At 40.0% G+C, this 23,722-nt stretch overlaps 1 protein-coding gene across 2 annotated transcripts; it reads right to left on the bottom strand.

The window, feature by feature from the left end:
* Positions 1-347: 347 nt before the first annotated feature.
* LOC135487943 (TNFAIP3-interacting protein 1-like) lies at positions 348-22,712 on the bottom strand. Of its 2 annotated transcripts, none has more exons than XM_064772256.1 (16): positions 22,641-22,712; positions 18,923-19,164; positions 17,929-18,029; positions 17,130-17,423; positions 16,209-16,382; positions 15,273-15,364; positions 14,864-14,924; positions 11,084-11,197; positions 10,368-10,565; positions 9,726-9,827; positions 6,975-7,076; positions 6,587-6,712; positions 5,995-6,069; positions 5,077-5,182; positions 4,338-4,586; positions 348-3,438 (listed from the first exon to the last, which is right to left on the bottom strand). In XM_064772256.1, exons 2-15 carry the CDS (start codon positions 19,101-19,103, stop codon positions 4,339-4,341), a joined length of 1,974 nt encoding a protein of 657 aa, XP_064628326.1. In that variant the 5' UTR covers positions 19,104-19,164; positions 22,641-22,712; the 3' UTR covers positions 348-3,438; position 4,338. The 2 variants fall into 2 exon arrangements, with proteins under 2 accessions (XP_064628326.1, XP_064628317.1); XM_064772247.1 differs by having other exon boundaries at positions 9,690-9,827.
* Positions 22,713-23,722: the final 1,010 nt, after the last annotated feature.

The following is a 23,722-nucleotide window of genomic DNA, read 5'->3' on the forward strand; positions in this document are numbered from 1 at the left end:
TGTGATATTGTCAGCCATCTTTGGTATAGACAAAATGTGTTATTGTCCACCATCTTTGGTATAGACAGAATGTGACATGTCAACCATCTTTGGTATAGGCAGAATGTGACATTGTCCACCATTTTTGCCCCACATCTTTGCTCCAGTCAGATTCCTACTTTACCAAATACAGCACTACTTCTCAGCGACACACAGAAGAGAATCTCATATGGAATCAAAGCAAAAATCAACAAAATGACCCCATTTTTTGAATATCTCTCATACATGTATATGGGATTGTGTTCCATTGAAATATTAGTCCAGTTGACTGACCCTTGAGCCGGAAATTACAACACACAAAGCAACAATTTGATTATATCACTGCCAGAGCAATATAATTTTATTTTTTCTAAGCGCATTGCATATACAATGATGTAACTACATTAAGGGAAGAATTATCTTGAATGGTGAAGGTACTCGAGAAACTGCCACCAGATGGAAAGATGACAATCAAATATTTCAATTAACAATATGGATGTCATCAATGTCATTGTTTTTAAGGTTGGCGTAGGATTTTAAAATTTTCAGGATAGGTTAAGATATATGTACTGGTTTGGATTTAATCTTTGAAGACAATTTTATGAATATTCAAGACTTTTAATTCAATCAATCAAGATGAAACAAAGCAAGAAACACAACATGAAAAGTGAACAATGAAAAAAATCTCTCATCAGAAAATTGTGTCATGTTCAGGAACTCACGTTCAATGTATTCAGTACGTAAGCTTTTTTTGCCTTTCAATATTAATACATGTAAAGTAAGGTGGTGCAAGTGGCACAAGTGGTACAATTATGACCTCTGTGTGTATTATGCACTGCCAGCTCCACAGGGCTAATCGCCCTGGTACCATTATAGCCTCAGAGTGCATTATGCACTGCCAGCTCCACAGTGCTGTAACCGCCCTGGTACCATTATAGCCTCAGAGTGCATTATGCACTGCCAGCTCCACAGGGAAAGGGCTATTATAATTGTACCACTTACCTTATCTAAGGAATATTTGTAAATTATCTCAATGAATACGAGCAAAAAACAACATTAAACCGATGAGTTACTGACCAATGACTATGGAACATTGCATCACAACTAAAGCATATATTAATAACATAACGTGCAACATGACAACCCTTTTTGGGCCGGGGATCGGTAGTGACATTTCCAACGGAACAATATGTCCCCACAAAAAAGAAGAAAAATTGGGGAGATCGGAAAACTCACTGGAACTGATCCCCAGTAGCATTTGGCGTATTTTGAGTTTGGAGCCGCGTTTCTCGGCTGAACATCGGAAATATACCACCAAGGGTTTAAGGTATTTATGCACAAAGCAAAAACATAAGCAAAACAGCGTTGAAAGCAATCACAGCTAACCTTTTGGCAAAATTCAAAGAATTATTTCATATTTGTCTCAGTTTTTCGTTTATTCAAATTTGTAAAATCTGAGTTATAATGGAGATAACTAATGTTTGTCAAAGCACCAAATAAAAAGTTTGAAAACAAAATAAAACATCAATCACATGTAAATATGTAAATCGCAAAGTATATAGGCCTACCAGAATTATGAGTTTCCATTTTTTGGCTGCTATCAGTAAGTGGTTTCGATTTGCATGTCTGCAGTTCTAGTAACTTTTTCGGAGAATGTTGAATAACAAAATTAAGGGGAATAGAATTCGCCAAAATGTTCATGCACAAAGACTGGATGTTTTTCCAGGTTCTAATTGATGAATTCTCATTTTATAATTCCCATTCCTTCTACCAGCAATGAAGTTGCCAGAAACAACTGACCAAAACTAGATTCAAAATCAGTTTTTCAAATCACCATGCATTGCGCAAAATTTTAACCAACACTTTCTCAGAAATGGCTTGGATTTCCATTTCTGCAGTGGCTGGGAAAGGACATCACATGTCAATTTTGTTTTAACATGAAAAAAAACTTTTTCCTGATCAACTTATTAAGTCTGAATCGATTGACATGTATTATCTGGATCAATCGAGATATCATCTCTCATGTAACAAACATCATGTGATGTCTTTTCCCATTTCTGAGTCAATGCATGGTGAATTTGAACAAACTTGATTGCTTTGCTTTCCAGTTTCTTAATCGGATTTGGTTGAGGTCAACCAAAATGGGACGCGTTAAACAGAATTGGAAAACTGGAGACGAAACCACCCTCAGAGTTGTCTTGCACTGAACAAACCAAATATGGAAATGTGTGATCGCATTTTTGATTTTTGGCCAGTGCATAAAACAAATTACATCAGACAGATTCGGTTCCTCTTTTCCAAATACTGTTGCTTGAAACAGATCTTGCAGCAGATTTGTGGATGGAACACAAACAAGGAAGATATGCAGAACTGAAACTTAGACAATTTTTCATGAATTCATGATTTTATGAATTCATGAAAGATCGTAATCACTTTTGTTTTCAGTTTAGGTTTTCAAGTTATCCTCCTCGCATCTCTTTCATTGTTAGTTCCCAGCATTAAATGGAGTGTTGGTTTAAAGGACAAGTTGTATGAAGAAATGTGGCCTCCTTGAAATACTAGGGGGGCCACCTATGAAACAGACAAAGAACTATTATGCTGCACATACATGCAAAGACATAATAGCTCTGTGTCTGTTCAGTGGGTGGCTACTTGCATCGTAAGGAGGGCACATTTATTCATAAAATCTGATCTTTAAAGGTGGATTAGCGAGAGTTACCACTGGGTCAGCGCTAATGCAAGCGACAGAGTTCCAGTGTAGAGGGCGCAACAGATAAACATGACAAAAGTCAGAATGTCTGCGTACATTTTCTGATGCATCCAGAAACGCCCTCTACATACAAGAAGTTTGAATTGTACATTAGTGGAAGCCCAGCAATAGATCTTGCTCCTCTTCAGGCTCTATGGTTTGTGTAATCGAAACTGTCGGAGAAGTTCATCGAGGCAGAAGGTCGGGCAGGGCTTGATGAAGCTGCGGAAATCATCTGGGGGACTTCATCACACAGCTGTGCTAGATCATCCTGGTCTGATCGGATGATGGGACTTGAGAGGGAACAGTCCTTCGACGCGCTTTTGTTTCCCACCACCATGAAGTGAGGCAGGAATACCTTGGAAAGTGGACGCATGCATTTGCAGGCAAATCATGAATTGTAACCACAATGATAGCAATGATACACTGGATGGACAATCATATTCATGACACTGGTCATACGTCAGGTGTCTGGTGTTGAGACCTCTGTATATGATACTGATCAGAGACGAGGTTGCTGATGATGTTATAAGACCTCTATATATATGTAAGTATCAGTGAACACACACTAATCATTTGCATGCAATCTATAGGAACACCGAATGTGTTAGATTAAATGACCGTCATGACGACATTCTTGGTTTGGACGCTTTCATGTGTCAACAAGCCAACTGAAAGTTTAAAAAAAAGATATCGGTTAAAGAGAAATATCACAACTTATAGTCCACGAACATTTTCAATGAAGAATAATGCAGAATTAAGAAAGATTCCTCACCAGCCACAATTAATTGTGAGTCTCAAGCAGATTGCGACATCGACGGCTGGCCAGGAGTCAAGATTAGTCAAGTTTTTTCATCCACTTTGGTCAATTTGATATTTCTTACGACTGGTCTCAATGGCCCACTTTACTGCGAGGTCGAAAGTTTAAGACCCATCGTCAGCTCGTTCCAATACAGCCAGCTAGTTTTGAAAATAAAGGGTCTGGTGCCTGGCACGAGAGATAAGGAGTAAAGAGTATCACATAAGCAAAATCTGGCTGGCCCTATCTGAACCTTACATGTAAGTCGAAAATGGTTCCCAGTTCTTTGTTGCTATATGTGTTTCAGTGTAGCGAAAAAAGCATCCATTTTCGTACATGCGGTCCAAAACCCACAATTTTGGAACCTCTCTCCCTGAACAGCACCTGCACATGTCAACCGACTTATGCCCGAGAGCTATTGACAACAACAGCACTATTAGCAAAGATTCTCAAGTTCGACGGGCCAATGCTCTCAGTAACGTCGAGATGCACCGCATGCTGATTATGTGGCTGTGCTAAGTATTGCCAATTATCACAGTACGCATATACCTAGTTGATATGGGACTTTGCGTTTGCAGACAATCTATGATTACCATACTTAAAGTAGGCAATATTTAGGTGCTAGTCAGTGCGTGGGAGAAAAAATTGAACTATGGGGAGATACATACGTCAAGTTAAGATTTAACCCAAATTGTACTCGGCCTTTATGCCTTGGTATCAACTCCCTTCCCCCTCGGTGCATACATACTATGAATGGATGCTCCTACATACCTTAGCCGTTGTCTGTCTGGAGGTCACCCGGGCGGTTGGACATGCCGATGTGGGGGTATTCAGGCGGTGCCCCAAGGTTCACCGGGCTTGGTCCATGGGGGACGATCCGCGGTGACTGGTAGTCGTACTGGTTGTACCTGACGTTGCCACACATCTCACAGAAGGATCTCTCAGCCTCGTTCCTGTAGGAGCACCTCTTGCAGAGCCAATGTTGGGGTGGGCCTGCTGGGTAGGTAGCTCCATAGTAACCTGGAACAAAGGTTTATCAGTCAGGGATTTGAAAGTGCCCAGAGCAAAAAATCGAGACATTTTTTCACGCTGTTCTCGGAATTGCAAAATATGCCTCTAAAATGGTTGATTTGGTGCGATTATGAAAACTTAAAGTTCTACGAAGAGCTTAGGCATTGATGTTTTCATTTCTGCTGTCAAATTATGCTATTTTTAGTTTTTTTAGTTAGGCACAGCGTAAGGTCACATCATTAAAGGCCTACACCAGTCGTCAAAATGTTTGTAACGTGTAATTGAATTAGAAAATTTCTGATTGCGTGAATACGTACTAAATTTAAATTTCAGCAATGCTGTTGTACCGATAAATATACAAATACTATAACTACCAAGTTTCAGGAAATATGCATGCATAATATATACTGCACTGCAGCATTGTGTATAACTGCACTTCTATTTTCCTGAACCACCAATAATTACGAATGGCGTACCCCTTTAAGGCGCATGCACATACCTTGCGGAGGTGGAGCAGTCGGGCGTTGGTTAACTCCATACTGTCCCTGGGAACCAAACGACTGGAGATGACGGACCTGGCCTTCGAGGGAACTGACTTTCCGCTTCTGCAATTACAAGAAGTAAAAAAAGGTTTGTTTAGTGTCACCCAAAATAAAAGGGCCAGCCAGCTTTGGCTTCTGGGACACTCCTAACTTGCCAACTCCAAACTCCACTCTAATGCCAGGCGCGTGGTGACAAGGCAGTTTGTACCCTATATTTAACTAGCTGGTGGGCGGATCGGAAGGAGGTTACCAGCGGGCCTCAAATCTTTGACCTTCCGCTCAAGAGGCGGACTCCCCTGAACCACTAGGCCATCGGGACAGAGATAGAGAATCAATACATGTAGAGAGGAAGAGTTTGATGTAGACAGACCATTATCATTCTTATTCTGCACCTGAGGTGTTATTTTCGTCAGAGTTCTTCAGCGTTCGCTCTGCACTTGGAGGTGACATTTCTCCAGGGAGTATTCCTCCTCCAAGGGAGGAAAAGCGTTTTTGTGTGCCACTACGGTTAGACACCAATTGGGTTTACTGGCCTACTGACACTGACTTCGGCCAGGCCTATTGATTTTGACCTCGGCCAGTGGTTGAGTCCGCGCAAGCTAATCATGTTTCTCACTTGGTGGGGTCTTTAACCTGCCCTGACATAGACATCAGATACAAGGAACCTTGGTTTTAGGTCTCAAGGACTGTGAAGGCCAGGAATTAATAGTTCCTTGAAAGCAATGCCGGTTCATGCAGAAATACAATACTGGCTTCTCCCCGGGCCCTTTTGTGTGGTAGCCAGCAGTGTTAGCCACTAGGCTATGAGGCTCCTTGGTAGCACTATACTAATCCTCTCCAAAAGTGATGCAAAAGAAAAAGTCATCTTGACTTACCAGTTCCACATTTTCATGTTCCTTGCCGCCTGCTTGGCTGTTGAGCCTGGAAATCTCTGAAGTCTTCTGGGCATTCTGCAACAACATGGAAACCAAGTGAAACGAAAATCACAACACGTTCTGCGATGATGCGATGTAAAAAGAAAAGATCGATTGTCGAGGGCCAAGTAGGCACACAGCCCTACTCCACTCCGTTTAAAGTCATATAAACAAACCTGATGAGGTCATCACTACACCGAAACCGTTTCATTTTGACAGTATAAGCACTGCCAAAACCTCTCCCGACCATAAATGACACCCCGATGCCATTTTAGCGCAAAAACACCCTGCTCCAACTCTCACTTGACAACCAAACAAGGCTAACAAAGGGGCCGTCACAACCACCACAGGTGACAGGTGGAGACGTCAGGACGTAAAGGACACTGCAATGGTACTCTGCCCGATCTGACGGTATTATCTTTTGACGACAAAGCACGTAAAATCCGTCTCCGTATCTTCTACATGTAATTCCACAGTGTATTCCTATCCAGACTATAACACTTAACTTCCAACAACTTTCCATGTACTTTCCATGTACTTTCCATGTACTTACCTCCGTCCTCAACTTGTCATTCTCCTCGAGAACGTTGCTGATGGTTTCTTGGAACTCGTTCTTTTCACGGAGAAGCTTCTCGCGCTCTTTCCTCTCGGTGTCAAAGTCTTCCTTGTACGTGGTCACCTGAAATTAGAACCAATCAAAATCATAGGCTCATAACATGTTATAGCCAAGATGTTTCAGTTAACAACACCCTGTACAGATCAAATTCAGAAGATTACATTATTGACAGCAATAGAGAATAAAGGCAAAGTTGAGAATCAAATTGATATCCAGCATAAAATAAAGTCATTTTTACTGCGGAGGAAGTACATGTTGCCCCAGGCAACCAAACATGTAAAATGCAAAAAGGACAAAACCTGAGTTAACTATTGACTTAACAAACCTGGACTTTGAGGACCTCAATCTGGGTCTTCAGGCTGTCCACAGTTCCACTGCTGGCCCGTTGTGGGGATGTCATGCTCTCAACCATATTACGCCTGTCCTCCTGTAGAGAAATATTAGTGCAAAACATTTGAAATAGTTATAAATTTAATAGGCAAATAAAGGCATGTCAATGCCTCATTTCGTTTGGATCATTGTGTCTTTGACAAGTTCTTCTGCCCACAGTTAAGATATTATGGCCAAAATGTGTTATATATGTAATTAAATGTACCTTTGGGGACGTCTATAAAGCATGTATGCGCCAAGTGGGGTCGGTGCCAGAGCGTACAGGGGAAGGGTGGTCCGAAAGCATCGGTGGTTGGGCGCTTGCTTACTTTAATTATCTACCTAATTATTGATGGCCCCTTTTTATTAACTAACGTTATGCTATATTTGGTAAAAGTATATATTAAATGTTTCAAAAGCCACAGCATCCAGTACAGCAGGAAATGATTGTCATTTACCACATTCCACAGGCTCTGTGGTCAGTTACAATTGCCAATAAGATAATGACCGACACTGTAATTAATCAAACGCCTGTGAAAAACTTTTTGGTCGCTTTAATACATTCACCGTTGTCTGTAGAGGAAACAAGATTAAAGGTTTTATTTGTAGACGGACAATTGCACAGAAGACAACACACCTACACAAGAATCAACACACGGGACTGAGCTATAAGACTACAGGCCTGATTCTAATTGGCACTTTCGGGCTGCAGCCGCTGTTCAGGGGTTTATTCATAGGATTGGTCCAAGTAGGTATTACGTAATTCAAATTACCCACTGGCACGAAATGGGTCATTCAAATTACCAATTAGCTGCTGGGGCTGAACACATTTTTCCTGCAGCAGGTTAAGGCCATAGTGGAATCAGGCCTTAGGATGTACATTGGAACCTTTAATTAAGGACATCCTCCCTATTAAGGATACTGCATTTGGACCCAAATTGGCCCTTTCTATTGAGATTGACCTGAGTAATCAGGACACCTCTCAGTTAAGGACATCATTTGTCAGTCCCAAAGGTTAACATTGGCCCAATAAAGTGGGGTGAAACTGACCCACTCACTTTCCACCCAACAGCTTCATTTTGGGAGGTGGGGTATTAATTTTGATAATAATTTCTCTAATACAGTAGAACCTCTCTATTAAGGACACCATCGAGACTGACAACTACTGCCCTTGACAGAGAGGTGTCCTGATTGGAGAGGTCAAAATTCAATGAAAACAACCAATTTGGGACCAAAACCAGCATCCTTAATAGAGAGGTTGTCCTTATAGAGAGGTGTCCACTATGGGAGGTTCCACTGTACTTAAGTGTATAAATATGATAATCATTTCTTATAACAGTAATATTGAACAGCATATTAAAGGTCAAAAAGAGGAAGACTAGTGCATTTTATTATAACTACCCAAGTAGTGAGTTTGCTACGCTGGCTACATGAATACAAACTATGTGTCCATGAATGAAGCAGTTTGTTGTGAATGAGTAGGTTCAGCACACAGTTTGGAAAAATCAGTCTGAAATTTCCATGCTGTGCACGCGCTACATTGTCTGCGGGAATGTCATTACGGTCACACAGCCATAGCTTTATTCTCTTAAGCTAAAAACACACATGACAGACAAAATGACCATGAAAACAAAAACATTGTTTTCAGAATGATTTCAAATGTTCTCAGAGGCACCCGCGCATGACGAACAAAGTGATGTGGTTGTGTCATCATTCGCCGCCGATAAACTCCCCTGTTTTAGCCAGTTATCAATTTCAAGCAACTTGAAAAGAAACTTTTCAACAAAGGATTTAAACACAGACATACATGTACATGTAAGCACATAAAGTAACACATTTACAATGTTTACACAATAACTATAAGCAACATTGACTAAGCAATAAGACTTTAGTGTTAATTTCTGTTCCCCCCTCCCCCCTCCCCCTCCCCCCCCTCCCCCTCCCCCTCCCCCCCGAATGTGATCTGGTCAGGTTCGTTATGGGCAAAAATTGGAACCTCTTTACTTCTGGCTCACTTTTTTGTGCTGTGCAAATGCAGTACATATTTCAAGATGACATCATTCATGACATCATGAACGATCTGATCTTGTAAAGTGTAAATGTCCCTATGGCTGCGGCGAACTCTCTGTCCAATTATGACAGGTATAATGTAACCTGACGTCACAACATAAGAGCAATAATGGCAAGGAGATGTTGAGAATATCGCGTCTGTTAGGAAAATGAAAGACATGTAACAATATTGAGTTTTTAAAGGGGTACGCCGTTCGTAATTACTTGTGGTCCAGTTAAATAGAAATCCACTAATGCCGTAGTGCAGTTAATATTATGAATACAAATTTGTTGAAACTTTGTATTTAAAGTATTTGCCTACCTATCTACAGAAAGGCAATGCTGAAATTTATATCTAGTATGCATCTACGCAATTGAAAATTTTCATATTCGATTACAAATTCAAAATTTTTAACGAACGGAGTAGGCCTTTAATGAGTTTTGCCAAATCATTGAATGCATCAAGTGTAACACAAATGTCTGCGGGAATAGAACTCCAAATTTCGATGCTAACGCTTAATAACCGCAACAAACAAGGAGACATTTCTAAGCAGGCAACGCAACAGTCAGCCCAAGGCTCGGTCCCAACGAGATGAGACGTTTAAAACAAAGGTGTCCTCACCCTTAGCCTGTTGGCGTCATACTCCAATGTTCTCACCTGCTCACGCCAGTTGTTGGCTTCACGCTCCAACTCAAGGCAGCGCTCTAGGTACGAGGCTGAACGCTGCTTCTCCATGTGCAGGTCGCGTTCCAGGTTGACCTAAATGGTAACAAAGAAAATTTGTTAATATTTCTACAGATAGATGAAAGGATATGATCGACATGGAGGGGGGGGTATTTTGAGCAGGAATTTTGTTGCATAAAATGCACCAGTTTTTCCATAACAGTTTCACAACTACATGTTTTATTTTGTAACAGTTGCACAACTACATGTTTTTTTTGTAACAGTTGCACAACTACATGTTTTTTTGGGTAACAGTTGTTGCACAACTACATGTTTTTTGGTGTAACAGTTGCACAACTACATGTTTTTTTGTGTAACAGTTGCACAACTACATAATTTTTCATATGTAGTTGTACAACTATATCTAGTTGCGTGTCCTCTGCAATAGGGAACACTATAAACAACAAAATGTCTTTTTTGCCGACATTTGCCAAAATAAGAATTGTGAATATATATCATTTTCTTTAAAATCATGAAAAAAATTTGTCGTCTGCCAAAATAAAAAAACTATGAAAATTTTATCTTCTCCAGAAAATTGTGCGAATCGCCTTAAAATTTTTTTGGTGGTGTGCGTACATCATGTTCGCTGCGCTGCCTCTGAATGGCTGTGAAGAGGCTCTCCATCTCGCGTTGGCGGCGCTGTTCATGCTCCTTGAGGCCGGCATTGCTGTTAACCTCGTCTTCCAATTTCTGTTTCAATCCCGCAACGTTCCGCTTGTGGTCCTCGGCCATACGTTTGCAGTGTTCTTCCCACTCACGGTTGGCACGGTGAAGCTGAAAGGCGGATGTATAAATTAAGTCAACATTTTTGTAATACCATCATCATCACCATTTTTACCTTGGTGATCCTTCAAACGCCTTTACTCCTATAAAGTGAATCTTCGCGCAGAGGATGTGGGTTGGCATTAATGACATTAATGATCTACAAATTCAACAAAAGAAGAACTGCGTTCAAGTACATGTACCTGTTAAGCCACATTTTTGGGCAAAATGGACTGCAGGTACCATGTTATTTGTCAGACTGCCATCTATTGACTGCTATCATAATTATTTCTCATGTGGTGTCAATTTCGATTTAGTGAGTTTAATTATTTTAAAGTAAAGTTGTTTATAACAAACTGATAAACAAATATTGTTCAAGTCGCCAAATTTTCGCTGAAGAAATAAAAATCATAAATTGTTTTGAGAAATGTTTTCCTTTTTAAAGACATTTTTCGTAAATCGCAAAAATAACTACATGTAGATGCAAATATTCAAGAGTTTACAAAAGAACTGTCTCTCTGTATTATTACCTTGGCCATTTTCTCTTGCATCTTATGGATCTTTGCTTTGTGAGCTGGTGAGATGTCGTCAGAATCACGGCCCGTTGCCCCGACTGGTAGTTCCATGTCGCGTGTCCTTTCATTCTGCATTAAGAAATGCACAAGAATTACACAAACTTATTCCGCAACCACTTATAAAGGATGACACCTTTCTTATATTCACGGTTGGTCAAGTAAAACAGAATAGCTATACACACAGCTGTAGTGATATTATCATGAATGCAAATTTACTGAACTTGGTATTTATGTAGTCTTTATATGTTTAGACAAAGGCAATACTGATGTTTACATTCAGTATCACTTTCGCAATTGAACATTTCCAATTCATATACTAAACAGGATGGAACATGAACAGGATGTGTTTCTGTTCAAAGTCCCACGCAAATTTCTTAATAACGAGTCATGCACTGATTAGTCAGTTTCATTCGTCTTTGCATTGGTGTCGCCTGAGGTGTGGGAAATGAAAGGAATCGTAACATGTAAAAAGACCGAACTACCCAATCGATTATCACTTTGAAATTATTACAGTGGAACCCCCATTAGTGGACACCTCTATATTAAGGAAAACCTCCCTATTAAGGACACTAGTTTTGGTCCCAAATTGGTTGTTTCTATTCAATTGAACCTCTCTAATCAGGACGCCTCTCTATTAAGGACAGCACTTGTCAATCCCGAGGGAGTCCTTAATAGAGAGGTTCTACTGTACTTACAATGATGTACTGCAACAAATACGCAAATGAGAAATGGAGGTCATAATGATGCTTAACTCATGACCTATAGCTGCTATTGTACCAAATATGTTATAACATCATGTTGACATGTTGTTTCATGTACATCAATGCACATGAAACAACATGTCAGCATGAAGTTATGAGCAAACATACTTTCTAACAACTAGACCCAGAATATTCGGCAGGCCTACTCAACTTACGATAAAAACTCGTAGTCAAGTGAATCATGCGATAGTGATATTGTCGCTTTACGCCATCCTCTGTCGAGCGGTGTTACGCATGCACATACGTGACATCAAAATGACATCATTTTCTAAATAAAGAAATCGAACTATCGCTGATTCTGCTTGGGACTCCAGGTTCATTGTTTCATCTGAGCACACGACACAAGAGGAATGAAGAAAATTTCAAAACTCCTCATGTTTTCAATTAATGTGGTAGAATGTAGCATTTCCATCCTAGTACAGAATCTCGGAAATGTTACTGAAAATGAGAGGGCTCGTTGATTCTGATTCTTGTGGCACAGGCCAACTGACTGCTGATTACTAAAACTACACTGGATTCGATGACAACGCAATCCTTTTTTTTAAGGGAACATCTGAAGCACCCTTTTTTTCAAAAACTTCTGAAAGTGGTTCAGGTACCAGCTAGAATGCACCTTTGGAAGGAAGCGCACCTTTTCAGACGTCATGTCTGAAAAATTAACACAAGTATAACTAACAACGATTTTTTTTGGAAAGAGTTGTCAAAGTGAGTTACTTCATTCCGCCCTTTCACGGGAGGGCACTTTTTCACATTTTCTTTCAGATGTCATGTCTGAAAAATTAACACGTTTAACCCCTTGAACCCCGCCGCCCCATACTAATCTGTCCCCCCACCCCGGCGACCCGGGGGGGGGTAAATATCCTGAAATAGACAAACATGTTCATTGCCCTGTAAAAGATGCATTTTAAAAGCTGTATGCACATATCCTGAAATAGACAAACATGTTCATTGCCCTGTAAAAGATGCATTTTAAAAGCTGTATGTACATATTTGGTATCAAGTAAAAGGTATGAACTTACTCTATGCTCTGGTGCTTGTTTTTGGGCCTTGTTGTGCCAATCAAATCAACATTTGTGATCCGGCTTCCCGATACACAAGTATTCCTCGTAGAATGTGCACCTGAAGACAGTCTTACACCTTTTAGGCAAGTTCTTTTCCTGAGTTCTAGGGTGTGCTGCCTTCTCCCTTTTGTACTTCTCACAGCAGACTACACACCTATGGTTAGTACTCCAATCAGCACTCCTTATTACCACTTATTACCACTACCCCATGATTTTCATCAGTTTTGAGTCGTCTCAAATTCTGGGTTTCCTGTGATCTCCGGTCACCATGTGCATTTTCTGTAGTTCGAACATCCTTAGCAAGTTCTTCACACAGGGCCTCAATAAAGAAGTGGAAAGTGTATGTTCTCATGCCTGGGACACCATGGGGTTTGACATATCCCATCTGGACATATGCATTGTAGGCTACCCACATGAAAAACTTCATCACAAGCCATCTTGGCCATTTGTAATGACGTCTGCACTTCTGTAACTTCGTCATTTGATCATTTTTGTATGTTCCTCCATGTAGGAGTTGTAGGCCTTGACAGCTTTAGGACAAGGAACTGCTATCCTTCTGTGCTCAGTGGCATTATATCTGAGAACATTTTCAGGAGGGGCAGAGATGTAGATACTAGTGACAAAGTAAATCGGCTTTTTGTCCTGCCAGACAATGGTGGCAACATTTCCATTGAATAAAAGTTCAAAGTGTCCTCTGGGCAGCTCATTGTTCCTATGGATCAGGGCTCCTGGAAATTCTCTCCTGTTGGTCATAGCAGTCCCACATTGCCTCACATCATGATTTTCAAGCAAGTACTTAGCCAGTTGCACAGTGGTATAAAATCTGTCAGTGTAGAGAGCGTAGTTCTGAGCAGCGTAATGCTGAATCAGGCGGACAACCAAGTTCCAAATGACACCAAGTCCATCAATCTCTTCTGCATCAGGTCTCCTTCCTGTGTAGACTTCAGCATCACAAATGTAACCATGTTCACTATCTGTTAGTAGAAAGGACTTGATACCCCACTTAGTAGGCTTAACTTTTATGTACTGCTTGAATGATAGTTTATTCTTTGTCGGGATCATTCCCTCATCTAAAGAGAGTTCGCATTCTGGTACGAAGTAATGCCTGAACTTTGGAAGTATGTGATCTAATATTGGTCTTGTCTTGTAGATTTTGTCCTGCTTGTCAAGGCCAGGGTCTTCCTCATTCACACAGTGCAGAAGAGACCAAATGGAAATGAATCTGTGCTTTGGCATGACTTTAGAAAAGGCAGGCGTATGAGCAAGGAAGGTGTCCTTGGACCTCCAATATTGTTCATATCGATCCTTGTATACCAAAACAACAGCTCCATTGTTATCCTCAGACCAAAGAAGGCTTTCAATTCTGGTAGAGTAAGGGGTTTATCTATCAAATTCTTAGCATAGAACTTGTTGGGGTGTGCAGCATGTACTTGTTGAGCACGCCGGTTTGTCTCAGTCAACATCAAATCCCAAATTTCTTCACCCCAGTATAAACTGAAGTAATCGAGTGGTGTACTCTCAATGTTTATTGTATTTGGAATGTTTCTAGGCCCAGTTCGCTTTCAAAGTCACTTTCTGGGCCATATTCATCACCTAACACACTCTCTTATTCAGAACTCAAAATGACATCCATTACCTCATCAAGAGTCCTCATTCTACGGCTCATTTTGGCAAAAATCCGAGGAAAATTGGTCTACAACTTGCTGAATTATCGATTGAAGTTTCTCCCGAGCTGTCTATACTACGGGCTCGCTGATGGGCTGGGTTTATACGCGGTAAAACAGTGTTATAAACAGGGGAATCCCCTCAGGCTGGAAAACCGGCCACTGGGGTATATATCAGTCTTGTTTGGGCCGGAAAACCGGCCACTGGGGTTCTAGGGGTTAACAAACACGTCATTTTAAAAAACTTACCGGAACATGAACCCAATCGCCTGCACTGCTAGAAGGCGAGCCATCCCTGTCTTTTCTGGCCCTGAAATATGAAACACGAATCAGCAATATTCGAAAAATTGGCACATTCCTACCGGAAATAACAGTGACAGGACAGTGGAACCTCTCTTAGCGGACACCTTTCTTTTCAGGATAACCTCTCTATTAGGGACACTGGTGTTGGTCCCGAATTGGTTGTTTCCCTTCAAATTGACCTCTCTAATCAGGACACCTCTCTATTAAGGACAGCACTTGTCAGTCCCGAGGTTGTCCCTAAGAGAGAGGTTCCACTGTAATATATTGGGGTTGTTTTAACACTCAAAGGGTGCAACGTTTGTAATAACTGATGGTCCAAGAAACATTAAGGGCTGCTAAATTAAGGGGTCCAAACCTGAGATGATTGAGCTCTCTTTCCAGGTCCGTAATTATAGTCCGTTGCTGTCGTAGGTTTTCGTTCTCCTCCGTCAATTCACGCAGCTTCTCCTGCATAAAGAAAAATTATGTCGAGTTTGATTTCTAAATGAAATCACCGAGGCCATTCTACTCACCTCCCTCACAAACACGTTATTGTTTTCGATTAAAGCCACCTGGTGCCCAAACCAGGAATCGAACCGGATTGAAATTTCATGACACAGGGCTACATATGTACCATATTTAAGTCAATAGCTCCAGTAGTTACCAAACGTGCCACCATCGGCCAATATAAGCTGTTTGACGGCTGTGACTTTGAAAAGTACAATATGGGTCAAATCAAAAACTGGCGAGACATGTCATGTGTCTTCATTACATGTAACTGCGATAAAAATTTGGTGATGATCTCTGGAGGTGAGCTTAACACCTCGATTTTTAATGAACCAGTTTACAATGTAAAAGCACAAAGCCACATTTTGAATTCAGCGATGGATTTAAAGTGTTGGCCAAAACCTCAGCGACGCCATGGTTTTGGTCTACATTTAGCTCCACCCTCACGGTTTTGGTGAGACAACCAATACCTCCAGTTATGTATCAATTCCTTAAAGGGGTACGCTCTTCGTAGTTACTTGTGGTCCAGTTAAATAGAAATCCACTGATACACAATGCTGTAGTGCAGTTATAGTGAATACAAATTTGTTTAAACTTGGTACTCAATAGTATTTGTATGTCAGTCTACACAACGGCAATGTTGAAATTTATATTGAGTATGTACTTTCGCAATTGGACATTTTTAAATTCAATTACAAATTCAAAAATTTTAACGAACGATGTAGGCCTTTCAAGCGACTATGCTCAACTGCAATTTCAGGAAATAAAATGGTTGCTAATATTTCAGAGATTTCGAAGATCTTACCTTTGCATCTGCTGCTTCCTTCTTCAGCTTGTTGCGGTCTGATTTCACGATACCCATCAGTTGTGCTTGGAACATCATGCTATCGGGTGAGAGGGATGGAGAGGGTGCCATGTCTGCAGGGATCTCCACCCTCAGCTCCTGGGAGTTCAGGTGTCGCGTGTTTGGCTGTATGATCTGCAAGACATTTTTATATAAAAAGCTAAATATCGAGTTCGTGGACATAAAAATACATCACGTTCGACAAGCCAAAAGCGGGACCTGGGCTGAGTTGTTCAAAACAACGTTAGGTTTAACTGAAATGTTAAGTCTAAACGTGAAATCTTAATGGGTTTAACTGAAAGAGATAACGCCCTTGAGGATACTTTACGTAATCGTTAGGGATAACGTGACTTTCAAGCTTTTGAACAACCGGACCCACTGGTTTTTCAAGTTTTGTTGTTAACTCAGCTTGTCATTATCTTAACTTGGCGTTAACTCGGCTTGGCATTATCTTAACCTGGCGTTAACTCAGCTTGTCATTATCTTAACTTGGCGTTAACTCGGCTTGGCATTATCTTAACCTGGCGTTAACTCAGCTTGGCATTATCTTAACTTGGTGTTAACCAGCTTGGCATTATCTTAACTTGGCGTTAACTCAGCTTGGCATTATCTTAACTTGGCGTTAACCAGCTTGGCATTATCTTAACTTGGCGTTAACTCAGCTTGGCATTATCTTAACTTGGCGTTAACTCAGCTTGGCATTATCTTAACTTGGTGTTAACCAGCTTGGCATTATCTTAACTTGGCGTTAACTCAGCTTGGCATTATCTTAACTTGGCGTTAACCAGCTTGGCATTATCTTAACTTGGGGTTAACTCAGCTTGGCATTATCTTAACTATATGATCTGGTCTTATACAGCCGAGTAGAGGGTATCATTTTACCTGCAAGGATTCCTCTATGCTCTCATGAGCCTCCGAATTCATACTCTGGTGAGCGCTTGGGGGGTTTCCTTGCGGAGCAGATGATTCATGCGAGTTGGGCTGGAAACTTGCAGGGGCGCTTTCGTCATCAGAATCATGTAGACCGTCAGGGTCACCCTCGCCGGCTGCGGCGTCAGTTGTGACGTGACCGCCGAGAATGAATATCTCTGGATCATGGCTGGTGATCCCCATGTCAGTGGCATCAGTCATGTCCTCGCCTTGTATCATGTGGGAGACTGTGGCCGAGTCGTTGCCCTGGATAAGAAATGTAGAGTTTTAGAAAAACCTTCACGCACTGGCAGCAACTGCTTGCTTCACAGAATTTAATCCTCTAGCAAGAGGCAGGCCTTTCAATTGTATTAATATCTTCATAACAGGGTTTTTTTAGCATATTTAGGGGACGTGGTTTTACACTAGTCAACCTAATTTGGGGTCATTTTGACACGGCAAGCTGTTTAAGTTACTTGTAATTTTTCTGTGGCCAAAATTTAAAGGAGGCCTCTAAAATGGAAATCTTCAACAGAAAATGACATGTGTGTGGGTTTCAAATATTTTCTATTGAAAAAACTTACAGCAATTTTGTAATTCGATTACGAAAACCGTGAAAATTTTATCAATTTTGGACGTTTTCGTGATTTACAAAAACAAAGAGGCACAACAATGTCACAGTTTATAGTAGCTTTCTGCAATGTTGTTGGTCATCATCAGTGAGATGATCGAAATTGACAGTTACATGAGTAATCAAGATTCTATACTGCACCTGGCTAATGTCACTTTCAGGTCCACAGTCTTTGGCCAGCATCTCCTCATACAGGCGCTTGTAGGTACTGGCTTCACCTTTTGCCCGGGCATACATTCGTTCTGAAATAAACACACCAACAGGTACTAAAAGCGAACAAAATGCGTTAGAGATGATATTTCAAAAGTGTTATCATCTACTGTCAACAGGTAATGGAAATGTTATATTGTGAAAGGACAATTTAAGGCTCCCTCCCCTTAACTTCAGATTTTTTCTGAAATTTTACAACACTTTTTGTACACAATTCTTAATTTGGACTTGAAATATGTAACACAACATCTGCAAATTTAAATAATTGTTCTACATGTATTAAACAGTGATCTACATGAACCAAAAAAAAATCATTTTCATTTTTAACATTCATCGTATAGATGATTTTCGAGGACATACTGGTAGAATGACGTCACAAGAGATGTCACGTCATAAACACAGCTACATGTACATGTAGGTGTGCCATATTGGCGGCCAATTCCATGACGTCAGACAGTGGAGAATCGCTACCCACACCAACTCTCCATGCCTCTGTAACATGGTCGGCCGGGAACCAGCTTGAAAAGATATAGGTAGATATGTACACATATGTAATGAAACAGACTTCTTTATGTAATGTACAAAATATATTTACAAATCCACACAGATTACCTGGAATAAACTGCCAACATAAATATTAATGTTGAGGGATTGTGAGATCCCAAAAAATTTGTAAAATCTTGTTGAACTTCGAAACACAAGCCCTAATAACTCAAATAGGAAAATATCTAAAAAATGTCTGGGATGTAAGGAACTCTCACCAGAGGCACAGCAAGCACAGTGCGAACAATTTATGAACTTCTTCTGCACATCTTTGCTGTTATTTTTTGGTCTTGTAACTGTATTTGTTCATATTTTGCCATAGTATCTCTGTATACATTATTAGAGCAATAAAATTATTATATAACAAGATGTGGAGTCTTACCTAATGCTGTCAGGCCTCGAATCTTTCCATACAGGGAGACGTTCTCTGCCTTGATTTTCAGAAAGTCCTGTTCCACAGCATCCATGTTATGTTTCCGCATCAAATCCGTTTTTGTTATGTCGCGTTTGCCACCTGGATCCGGTGGTGTACTCGGTAAGTCATCAATATTCTTATTTGCCATTGTTGACACGTTTACATAGCTGTCATAATGTCACCTCACTTCTACGCAATCGACCGCAAGGCTAAAAGATAACGCAGAACCAGAACTGAATGTTCGGAATCTTGAAGTTCTTAGGATTACTTTTGGGTCTTAAAGGGGATATGGAGTTGTACATGCACAACTTCCTGCTCTTAATAGAGTTAGAGGGCCCAAGGGTGTCGCTTAAATTGGACCCTGTTGCATGCATCCCGACCTTTTGTCAAGATAAATCCATATACAATTGTTTAGCATGGTTTGTCACAAGTTAAAGCCATGATTTGGGTTTTTTCTTAGGCTTGTTTGAAGTGCACTCATCCATCCTGACATAACCAGTGATTTGCAATATACTCCACCTCGTGATATTTCAAACCCCTGATGAAATCCGTGCCCTTCAGACGGATTGTAGCAGTGGAAAAAAAAGAGCCCAATCAGAGCGTCGCTTTGTAATAAAAAAGCGGTTTTCGCACGAGCAACTTCCATGATTTCCTGTCAAAGCGATCTTAGAATAACCGTCATCAAGTCATATGCATTTATGAAAATTTCACATACTTACCACAGAAAATGAAACCAGAATTGAGTATATATCTTATGATATTTTATTCATTGAGAGTCAAGTTCTAACAAGTTACAATTGCTTATTTTCTCGTCTTAATGGGTGATAAGGATAAAGACGAGCAAATGCTTTTTTCTAAAACTCCACGTTCATTTACACTAGGCCTTTCTGTACAAAATTGAAGTAAAAGCATTCGCTAGTCTTTATTGAATTCATATCACCCCATATCTATTCTACTATGAGACTACATGTATTTATAAAATTGAATTGTCAAATACACACACAAACAGTTTTAGTTCCACCAAGTCTAAAAGAAGGACTGGGTAGTTCGTTTTGAGCTGCTCCATGTCATATTTCAGTGGCGAAACCTTTGTTACAAGATAAATGATTGCAATGTTCATCTTTAGAGCATGCAACATGAAACTGACCATGAAATTTTGGAAAACACCAGGAATTGCGATGAGAAATGCAGTGCACGTGCCCCCTCTTTTCCCAGCTCCTGGCTCCGCCCCTGCATGTAACGGTGCTTACCTTATGCCTTCCAAGGGCCAGGTGAGGTCAAAGATACTGCAGACGCACATTTCCAGTTTTATGTTTTAATTTTAAAGATTTTCAGTAACGAAGGGGGGGGCAGGGTGCATGCCAGGTGGGGCACCTCTTGATACGCCACAGCAGGAACATTTCTTTGACTTTGAGGAGATAATGGTGGTATACGTTTATCCCACATACAAGGATTCTTAAAATGACTTACTATAGTAGACTACTTAGATCAAGATTTATTTATTTGGGGATGAAACATATTTCTTGGTCAACTTCATCTGAGTTATGCTAGCAACTTATTCAAATGAAATGAATGAGTTGAGAAATAAAAGCGTAGGATAAAGGGGGCCTGTGGCAGCAATGCTGACTTTACGCTTTTTGAAAAATTTGAAGGGGCCATGCATATATGCTATTGTTAGTATTGAACAGGGTTTGAAAAATTGAAGATGGCATTGATTTTACATCGATTGTCAATAAAATTGATAAGCATACTCTCAAAAAAAGTTTTAAAACAAATTCGTATTAAATTCTAAATATATTGAGAAAACGATCATGAAACAGTTACTGAAACTGGAACAAAAATAATCATATCAATAACACTCATAGAATGTTCCAAGATCAAGGACAAGAAAACAATAGCAGCCTAAATTCATGATACTTCTTGAAATTTGAACTTTAACAATTAGATAACCTGTCCTGGGCCGTGAGCCAAATACAAAACAGGGCTTTTTAATTCGTGAAAACATTTTGGGGGCAGAACACCCCCAATGCTCTTTTCATGATATTTTAATGTGCGTATTTAATATAAAACAATAGTTCCCGCAAAAAGTTAGTTCATATTTTGCATCCGAGGTGGCAGCACAGCAGGAAGCAAGTTTGGCCACCTAGGAGTGAAATGATATAAGTAAAACAACTACTCTGAGCTATTCTTGTGAATAAAGTCAGTATATCAGGTTAACTATCTTTGTTGGAACTGTCAGTATGTGATCAGTGATGTTATCATTCATACTTCATCAGTTATCACATACTTTGTCAGGATGAAAAGAGCTTTTAATACCTTGCTCCTGAACTTATGTTATCGATGTCACAAACCAACAAATGCAGTTATCTACCTGCTCCTTGTTCAAAATTTGAACACTGAACTTGGAAATTTCCGAACGTTTCAAAAATTTCAACAACTGACAACTGATATATATATATATTGGATATATTGGGTGATTTCAAAGTGGTTTTGGTTTTAGTGTTGGGTGTTACTGTTAGTGTCAGTTTTATTCTTAATTTCTACCCCTGCAGGTAAAACTAACACCAAGATGGACAGAGATAAAACCTTGGAAAAACCAAACATGCATGTTGTTGTCGTTGTTACTGTTGTTTCCCTATAGTAACCGCTACCATTGCTGGTCGTCGAACGAAATTTGGTCGTCTTCTTTCACGTCCATCATCATTCCCATCAGCGTTCAAAATACATGCAACTACTTCTTGAAATGGTACGAACAACATGATTTTTTTTCCCTTCTTAACACCAACACCAACTTTGAAATCCACTCGGTGTTAATGCCTGAGGTGTTAGTTTTATTGGTAATACAAAATGCACTACAAAACTTCCAAATATAACACCGAGCTGGGATTAAGATCAGACCTTGGTGTTCCAATTGGTTTCAGTGTGAAACTAAAACCTAATTTGAAATAGGATAATGCTAAATCTGAGTGTCAAAACTAACACCAGAACTGATTTCATTTCTGGTATTTTGGAGAGTTTTAGTTTAGTCCCGGTGTTAGTTTTTGACACTAAAACCATCCCTTAGTTTTAAGCTAAAACTGGACAAGCTAAAACCAGTAAACACCGACTTTGAAATAGGATGAAACTAAAACCCACTTCATTTCAATGCTGGTTTAATCAAGGGTTTTAGTGTCCCATTTAGTTTTAAAACTAAATCTAAAAACTGAAATCACCCAATGTTTCTTCAGACAACTTGTAGATATTATTTAAACGCTGCGCTTTAACAACTTTGTGTGACTATCGTATTGCACTAATACAGTGGAACCTCCCTTAGCAGACACCTCTCTATTTATTAAGGACAACCTCTCAATTAAGGACACTAGGTTTAGGAGTAAATTACGGAAAACCAGGGGAACCCTAGTCTTAAAACTTAAGACGATAAAAGAAAAAAACAAATCCGATTGTCTCATCCAATATACGTCGATGGTTCATTAGACTAGGGGAATCCCCACAACATCTCGGGCTACCCCAACGATGCGACTGACGATTAAACCTCGAATTGCGACAAACTGGGCTATTTTAAACTATATTTATTTGATATACTGATTCTACGTTCAATATCCTAATCTCCAACACTTTTTAGAGTACAAAATGAAGGGATTCATAGCAAAATAACACTTAAAGTTGTGTTAGGTGTTTTACTTACGTCCTCCTCTCAAATTTCCTGTTGAATTGGTTGTTAGAATTGGTTTCGGTCCAAGTTCCGATTTCGAAACAATAGTGACGTCACCATACGCGGGAAATACGAATGGGCACTGCGGACTGGTTAATCACCAGTAGGCTATGAATCCTTATCCTTCAGATGAACTCAGTCAGTTGAGTTCACATTGAATCATGGTTTATCACCAGTATGAATCAATATCCCTAAGATTACCACAGTCACTTGAGTTCACATTGAATCATGCTTTATCACCAGTGTGAATCCATATCCCTAAGGTGACCACAGTCACTTGAGTTCGATCACATTCAATGGTTTATCGCCAGTATGAATCAATATCCCTAAGATGACCACAGTCACTTGAGTTCACATTGAATCATGGTTTATCACCAGTATGAATCAATATCCCTAAGATGACCACAGTCACTTGAGTTCACATTGAATCATGCTTTATCACCAGTGTGAATCCATATCCCTAAGATGACCACGGTCACTTGAGTTCGATCACATTCAATGGTTTATCGCCAGTATGAATCAATATCCCTAAGATGACCACAGTCACTTGAGCTCACATTGAATCATGGTTTATCACCAGTGTGAACCCATATCCCTCAGATGACCACATTCACTTGAGTTCACATTGAATGATTTATCACCAGTATGAATCCATATATCTAATGATATCTAATGTGACAATGGTTTATCACCATTATGAATATATCCCTCTTATCTCTCAGATGACCGCAGTTACTTTAGTTCACATTGAATGGTTTATCACCATTATGATTATATCCCTCTTATCTCTCAGATGACCACATTCACTTGAGTTCACATTGAATGATTTATTACCAGTATGAATCGATATCTCTAATGTGACAATGGTTTATCACCATTATGAATATATCCCTCTTATCTCTCAGATGACCACAGTCACTTGTGTTTATATTGAATGGTTTATCACCATTATGAATATATCCCTCTTATCTCAGATGACCGCAGTTACTTTAGTTCACATTGAATGGTTTATCACCATTATGAATATATCCCTCTTATCTCTCAGATGACCACAG

This window comes from Lineus longissimus, chromosome 1, assembly GCF_910592395.1.
Source record: "Lineus longissimus chromosome 1, tnLinLong1.2, whole genome shotgun sequence".
Classification (NCBI taxonomy): Eukaryota; Metazoa; Nemertea; class Pilidiophora; order Heteronemertea; family Lineidae; genus Lineus; species Lineus longissimus.

Excerpts from the sequence above, each read along its gene's own strand:
- LOC135487943 (XM_064772247.1), bottom strand. The coding sequence starts at position 19,103 with ATGGCAAATAAGAATATTGATGACTTACCGAGTACACCACCGGATCCA. Across the intron at positions 15,365-16,208 it reads AGGAAGCAGCAGATGCAAAG|GAGAAGCTGCGTGAATTGAC; the intron begins GTAAGATCTTCG and ends TTCTTTATGCAG. Across the intron at positions 6,713-6,974 it reads TTGAGGTCCTCAAAGTCCAG|GTGACCACGTACAAGGAAGA; the intron begins GTTTGTTAAGTC and ends TTCTAATTTCAG.